Here is an 8091-nt window from a genome sequence, read left to right as displayed (position 1 = left end):
AGTTCTTTGGATGTTGTTGTGGGGTCTTTTGTGACCTCTTGAAAGAGTCGTCGCTGCGCTCTTGGGGTAATTTCGGTCGGCCGGCCACTCCTGGGAAGGTTCACCACTGTTCCATGTTTTCTCCATTTGTGGATAATGGCTCTCACTGTGGTTCGCTGGAGTCCCAAAGCTTTAGAAATGGCTTTATAACCTTTTCCAGACTGATAGATCTCAATCACTTTCTTTCTCATTTGTTCCTGAATTTCTTCAGATCTTGGCATGATGTCTATCTTTTGAGGATCTTTTGGTCTACTTCACTTTGTCAGGCCGGTCCTATTTAAGTGATTTCTTGATTGAGAACAGGTGTGGCAGTAATCAGGCCTGGGTGTGGCCAGAGAAACTGAACTCAGGTGTGATAAACCACAGTTATGTTTTAACAGGAGGGGGAAAACACTTTTTCACACAGGGCCATGTGGGTTTGGATTTTTTTTTTTCTCCCTTAATAATAAAAACCTTCATTTAAAAACTGCATTTTGTGTTTACTTGTGTTGTTTTTGACTCATATTTAAATGATGATCTGAAACATTTAAGTGTGACAGAAATGCAAAAAAAAAATTGGAAATCAGGAAGGAAACACTTTTTCACACCACAGTAAATAGGATTTTTCATTCAGCTCCTGTACTTGCAGGGTCATTGGGCAATTTTGATATGACTGCATGGTTGCTTCTACTTTCATAAAGAACCAGGTTACTTGTTTCGGCACCTAATAAAAGAGAAGCGATGCCTTCAGCTGCTCTCAATGCTTTTACTGTGTTTCCTCAGTAGCAGTGACAAGGGAACAACAAGAGGAGGAGGAGGAGGAAGAGGAGGAGGAGGAGGAGGAGGAGGATGGATACAGCGAGCGACGACAGTGTCCTACCCAGCCACTAGGTCAGGTTCACGGTATCCAGACAGTAAACACACGGAGGGACTGATCGAGGCGGAGGAGTCGGTGAACAGCTCAGGAGCGTCCCGCCGGCCGGACTGTCGTCTTCTTCTCGTCGCTCTCCGGGAGGAAGAAGGGCGAGGATATCATGGCTGCACTTTCGCCTCAGATCCGAGGACTTCAGGCAGATGAGGTAAAACTTACTCACTTGTTAGCAGGCTGCTCATGTGATCGCGTCGTTAGCCCAGCTGGCTAACTAGTTAACGCTAACTGAACACCAACTGAAGCGTCTCGTTCGCGAGCTAACGTGTCGTCACGAGCGCGTTAGCGCGCGACGCGGGGAGTTTTTTATTAATCTCCACTAGATAAACACGTTAATCAGTCCTGGAACATCGTTATTAATTGATCACGTCAAACTATTTCCAAGCTAACGCCAATACGTAACTTGTGAATTTGAGTCGGGGTTTTTTTTTTGTTTTTTGTTTTTTTATTTATTTATTTATTTTTTTTGGAGGCAGGAAGCCAGCGGACTCCTGAGCTGTCACCGCCTCTCTGTCTGCCCCCAAAACACACACAAACCAGACGGAAACCCTCCCAAAAAAAAACTATCTGCGACTAATCACAGCAGGCTGCCGGGCAGCGACGCGACGAGGCCCCGCAGTGTCAGGCATGTTCGTGATTGCGAAATGTTGAGATGATTCACTAACTTCTCCGTGAAAGCTGGAGCGAGGCGGGCTGGGCTCTTGATGGGAAATGGACAGAAGTGCCAAGTATTGTCAGGATGTTACGTCATCGAGAGCAACAGTGATTGTACTGGGACTGTGCACAGCAGGCACGAGACACAGTCACATTAATACCAATATTATTTTTTTTATTATCATGATCCAACCGCTTATTATTTATTTCTACAGTGTATTTAATTACTTGTGTGTAACATTTCTGAACACTTTGTCACACCAACACAACACATTACTTATTACAGCAGCCATGTACATAATACTACCAGGTACCATGTAGTGTGTATAGCTAGAATTGGAGTGTTTTTTTTTTATTATTGTTTTACTATTTATCTGTGTGGCTGTTGTTTTGGTATGTGATTCATGTGTGACTGTAACTTTTTACCTGTATACTTTCTCTATCTCTGTCTTCATGTCATGATCATAAACTCCTTTTATTTTGTTCAGGATGAATCCAGAATCCTAAAAGTGAAAGTCATTGGTGGAATTGGGCTGGCTAAAAAAGATCTTCTGGGAGCCAGGTAAGTTGGAGAAACTTAAAGCTCACTTGATTTGACATGGTTATTGATTTCCTCAATGTTTGGTCTTTACAATGACAGAAAATGGTTAAAAAAATGTCGACCAGTAATTCCCATACCAAAGTGCAGCCTGAAATATCTTTTGTCTTGACCACAACTAAAATATATTCACTTTATTATCACGGGAGACTAAAGGAACCAGAAAATATTCACCTTTAAAAGGCTGCAATCAGAGAATTTGTGCATTTTTATGTTAAAAAATTACTTGAAACTTTTAATTAAATATCAAAATAGTTGAGGATTAATTTTTTTGTTGATCAACTAAGTCAAGTCACGTTTATGTATGTAGCACATTTAAACACAACAAAAGTCGACCAAAGTGCAGCACAACATCAAACAGAATTAAAACTCTGTTTTAGTTCATATTGGTTTCATTGTTATTCAACCTGCCAGTAAGTCTCTTGATTAAAAGATGTTATGCTCTAAACCCAAAGAGATTAATTTCACTGTCAAACAAACCAAAACAACAACAAATATTCACAAAGTTAGTGCCATCAAAGGTTTGACATTGTGGCTTGAAAATTTACTAAAACAATTTAGTGACTATCAAAATAGTTGCAAGTTGTTTTTCTGTCCTTTTGAATTGACTAATCACCACTACATTTCAATTCTTTATTGATAGATAAATTGAATCTATGAATAATTTTACAAATATTACATTAACCATTAGGCCTATAAAATAATGAAAAATTTCTGTTACATTTTCCCCGATCTCAAGTTGACGTCTTAAAATTACTTTATTTATTCCGACTGACATGCAACAACCCCAATATGTTCAGTTTATATATTTAATGTATCAAAGGGAAAAGCAACAAATCCTCACGTGATTAGTGGGAACCAGAGAACTTTTTCTTGATGATTTACTTGAACAATTTATCGATTATCAAAATAGTTGACAGTTTCTGTCATTTTCACAGGAGTTTTGTAGGTTATGCTGTGTTTTTACATCTCTGTAAAATCTTGAGTCATTGTCTTCCCGTGCATTTGTACTCATCTTTTCCCATCAGTTTCTCTCATTGTGTTCTGTAAAGCTGGACAATCAAAACGTACTGAAACAGCATCCTTTAAACTATTGCAGAATGATCAGACTGTGATCCACCAATCAGTTTGTGTTTGATTAGTCTGATTGAGTCATTCTCTCCAAAATCCCATTAAAACCTAAAGGACTTTGTTGTGTATTGTTAGCTAGAAATCCTCAATCAGACTTTGCGTTATGATAGTTTACTTTCTTCAAATGTTTACATCTGGTTTAGTCTTTATTTGTTTCTCATCATTCAGTTAAAAACTTTTTTTCTGTGCAAACAATTCAGTACTTATGTAATGCTGGCATTTCCTCAAACAGCAGGCAGCTGTAATAAGATTAGGTCAGTCGACAGCGTCGTGTCATCTCATTGGCATTTTTACTACAAAGAAGCCAAAAACAGTCCTCCAAACTTAAATCTCTTAATTTCCTTTTCATTGCATTTTCAGGGCCTGTTTTTGTCCTACTTTTAATTTAAAAAAATCTCTATAACTTTAAAGTACAATCTAACATGAGTTCATGAAATGTTGATTTTGTTGGTTGTTTTTGGACTTTGCTGTCCAAAATTGCTCCATTAGTGTCGCTCTGATGTAACACCCCTGATCTAATACATTACTAATGCTGCCGGTAAGACTGTTATACATTTAATTGATAGTTTTGATGCACAGTGCCTCAAATTGTTATTAAATAGCACTTACAGTCAACATTATATGAGCATAAATTAAATGGAAATGCTGCGTAAATGTTTCTTTGTCTGACCGCTGCCGGATCGAATCAAACATTAATGTAAAGTGTTTCACTTCCCTCAGAAATAGAGAAGACGCTGATGGCGGAAGAACCGTACAATCCGCTCTTAAATAGAGAGCAGAAAGTAGATCATAACTGGTTAAATCTTTTGAGATGGATGTGCATGAATCTGAATATCATTGTGTCTGCTTTTCTGCTGCAGTGATCCATACACAAGACTGTCCCTCTACGACCCCGTCAATGGAGAAATCACATGTCTTCAGACCAAAACAATAAAAAAGGTGAGTAGGTGAACACCTGCCAGGGTTACACTTGTTTTATTTGTGAACTCTGTGGATATTTTATTTAAAAAAATTTCTCATCTCATGTTAAATACAGACACTGGACCCAAAATGGAATGAGGAATTCTTTTTTAGAGTAAGTACAACTTCAAATAATTTAACATCAAATGTTTCAACTTGCAAATATGTTTCTCGTGTTGTATGAATATGTTTTCACATTTACCTGTAAATAGTTGACCATGTTGGTTTGTTGAGCAGGGATCATGGTGACATGGTTTGATTGGGCGTTAGAGCAGTATTGACTTTACAGTCTATGTTATGTTTCAGGTTGATCCCAAGAAGCATCGTCTGCTGTTGGAGGTGTTTGATGAGAACCGTCTGGTAAGTTATGGAGTTTTGTTCATCGTAGTCTTCAACGTAGACTGTTGTTATAAACCTGCCGTTGGTTGACTATTTCTGAGCACATTCTCCTCCTCTTCTGCTACGTGTGTGTTACCGTTGTTGAAAATCTCATCACACTGGGAAACAGCAAGAACAACCCCCGCAGGAGGGCAGGCCTGCTCTTTTCTTTTGGTGACAGATCACTGAATATGTCTACAACATTCGCTTAACTCGGACTCCGTCTCGTAAGAGTCTAATACAAGATGTTGTTTTGTTTTCTGACGCGGTCATCGTCAGTCGGAGTTGATTTGGCACATCTTTTTACTTTGGCAGTAGCATTCGTGAAGGATATTGACCTGACCGATCTTTTCCACTTTGCACGAGCATCCATGATATCTGCCTAATAATGTCCTGCAAGAGCCAAATACATCCACTTAGATTTTCTGTGGTTTCGACAAGTCCAGTGACTTCCTCCAGAGCTAAAATAAAGACAGGCCTCATCTCTAGAGCACCGATAATGGTGTTTTTGTCCTTTTTTTTATATCAGTAAAAGTCACATCAGAGATTACATACTGAACGTCTTTTAGTGGTTAATGTGGTTTTTTTCCTTTGCGGGGGTTTAGCCATTTCAATATCCCGAGCCTAAAACTGCCATAGACACCACAATTTCTCAGTCCACTACTTATCTCAGGCCCCGCCCCCTTGGAAAGGGCTCTAGTAAGAAAGTGATTTAATTTCACAAATCATCATTTCATCTATTAATGTTAGAAAATTGTCAGCAATGCTTGAAAAACAAAGCCAACAAGGACATTTTAGAATTTTCTGTTCTGACCAACAGTGTAAAACTCAAAGATATTCAGATCATATAAGACAAAGAAAAGCTGTGAATCTGATACAGTTTCTGTCGATTGATTTGTCGGCTGATTATAAGTTGCAGGCAGTCTTTACGTTTGTTTCCTGAAGTGAAAAACAAAATATGAATCTTTACCTCCAACCAAAACTCATTGTTCCTGCACATCACTTTTAGCACGGCGCAGACTTTGAATTAAAAAAAAACATTTGTGTTCATTCTTTTTCCTAAAAGGAAGATAATATGCTGTACACGATTGAAATTTAAAAGATGTGCAGATGCTTTTAACAAATATTTTGACGTAAAACATCATCCATGTAGAACCTATTTCATGAACCATAAACGGCCTGAATGCCAAACAACGGCATTCAATGAGAATATGTCAACACTGGGAATGTGACATATTTCTGTAGATAAGGGCATCCTCCAGGCAGTGCAAGGTTAACTTTGGTTTGTCTGCCTGTCTCGGATACAGCAGCCCTTATTTTGCCACGACAAGTGTGATATTGTTGGAAAACTGGGATACCTTATTACTCACTGCTGCAAATACGGGCAAATCTGGTTCTGTTTAGGACATAACAGCTGTCGCTTACACGTGTAGGTGGAGATTAAAAGAGTCGCGTCTGGTGTTCAATATCATGCAGAGGATGGAGATATTCACGTGTAGTGATGTAGCAGCAGCAGCTCAGTGAAAACTGATGTTTAGGCTGTCGTGTGCTTGTAGATTGAGTGAGGAGGTCGGACTGTGTGGCTGTAGATGGTGTCTTGTGTTCTCTTGTTGATTCCTCAGATGCACAGTAACGGTACAGGTTTTTGGAGTGCCTGGTTGTAGCAGGAAATCTGTTTAGCTGCTGACCCAGTATCAGAGACAGTGACAGAACCACTATCCTCAGACTTAATTGTCTGTATCTGTATGTAGTGTAAACACAGTCCGGTAGTAAGCCAACATGAACAGATCCACAGTCCTGAGTCTGACCGGGCCAAATGTCCCCTCAACCCGTCAGGCATACTGAATATGAAGTGGTGAATTAATGATGCATCTCTTAGTTACCCTTAAACCCGTGCACCTGAGATTTTTAGATGTTAAACCAGAATTTAGTAATTTGGAAAAAAAATCCTGCATTTTTATGTAGAATAAAATCAGTAGTTGGTGCCATCCAGCCGTGACGAGACATTTTATCACTGCTGGTACTGGCTCGACTCCAATCTTCTCTACTCGCTTTTCTTGATTTTCCATTGGGAAAAGTTGTAGATGGTAGCTGGTAGGATTTTTGGTGTCACCGTCTAAACCTAAAACACTGCAGACTGCTGGTTGGTCAGAGAGAATCGTTACAATCACTGAGTGCACCACACAGAGTGTCCTGCACAAACCCGCCATATTTAACAATCCAAGCCACTGTAGCAGCTGCAACGTTTTTTTAAATTTTTTATTCACTGGGCTACTCGATTAATGGCAACCTGCAAAAACCACAGCGTGATCGATGAAGGAGGAGTCTCGTTGCCAACGAAAGGGCTGAGCTAGTGTGTGACGGGCTGAACAAGATGTTACAGCTGGCTCTATGGTAACGACACTACAGTGGAAAACAAAATCCAGAAAAGGACTTGTAAAGCGAGTAGAGTGAAGGAGAGTGGAGCAGCAGTGGAAAACGAGCTGAAGGTTTCGTGACAGATTTGCGACTACACACACTTAAATACATAAAACCTTCTCTTTAGAGATTGTCAACATAAGTTGACTTTTTTTGACAGAAACAAAAGTAGCTTGTAATTCTTTGTACTGAAATTAAACAAGCATTTTGCATTAGCCGAATTTTCTTTTAGCTAATTTTTGGGGGGGGGATATTGAGGTAGTATTTATAAAAAAAAATTTGCACTTGTCTTTTAGTTTGCAGTTGTAATGAGCTGGGGAATATCTTGATTTAACCTCTCCCCACCAGGCCGAGAGACGCCTTCTTCAACCCATCCCACTGCTCAGTGATTATAAAGAGAAACAGTAAATTAGATTCTTAGAAGAACACAATATGTCCCATTTTTAAGACCTCCACAGAACTGATACAAAATGATAACAAATCATGTAACTTTTTGTCTCTCAGTCGTTATATATCTGATCATTTTAATTCTCTTGTCGTCTTTGTTTCTTCATCTTTGTCATTGTGTATTCTTGGTTAATTTTTAACAAGTTTGTACAACACTGGACAGTTGTTGTAGTTTGACTTTTTGCGCAATGTTTGGCTCAGACATTTCATGTATAGTCAATCATTAGGTTGTAATAAAAGAAACGGATAAAAACATAAAACTGTAGACACACACACACACACACACACACACACACACACACACACGACACACCTACGAGATCTATACCTGTGTATATATATATATATATATATAGTCCAAGTAAACATAGTTCCTTCTTCACTCTGTTGTTGTCTGTGTAGTTTGGCTGAATGTTTCTAGAATGTATCACGATGTCACAGGTTTGCAGTCACATGATGAAATTAACTTGGGTGTGACCGACTTAATTCTGCCCTGTCATGATCCAGGTATAGATCTCGTAGGTGTGTCGTGTGTGTGTGTGTGTGTGTGTGTGTGTGT

The 8091-nt window shown here is 39.2% G+C and overlaps 1 protein-coding gene across 1 annotated transcript in view; it reads left to right on the top strand.

Moving 5' to 3' along the window:
* The first annotated feature begins 870 nt into the window (after positions 1-870).
* Positions 871-8091, top strand: part of nedd4a (NEDD4 E3 ubiquitin protein ligase a) — a 29777-nt gene continuing 22556 nt past the window's right edge. Inside the window, exons 1-5 of the mRNA XM_069173524.1 lie at positions 871-1097; positions 2089-2162; positions 4190-4268; positions 4366-4404; positions 4596-4649. Of these exons, the coding sequence (XP_069029625.1) occupies positions 1053-1097; positions 2089-2162; positions 4190-4268; positions 4366-4404; positions 4596-4649 (291 nt within the window). The 5' untranslated portion in view covers positions 871-1052. The remainder of the gene's footprint in view (positions 1098-2088; positions 2163-4189; positions 4269-4365; positions 4405-4595; positions 4650-8091) is intronic.

Source organism: Embiotoca jacksoni, unplaced genomic scaffold, assembly GCF_022577435.1.
Source record: "Embiotoca jacksoni isolate LCO1_2020_lvr unplaced genomic scaffold, fEmbJac1.0.p SCAF_6, whole genome shotgun sequence".
Taxonomy (NCBI): Eukaryota; Metazoa; Chordata; class Actinopteri; family Embiotocidae; genus Embiotoca; species Embiotoca jacksoni.
Note: the sequence above shows the minus strand (reverse complement) of the source record. Positions and strands in the feature narration are given on the sequence as shown.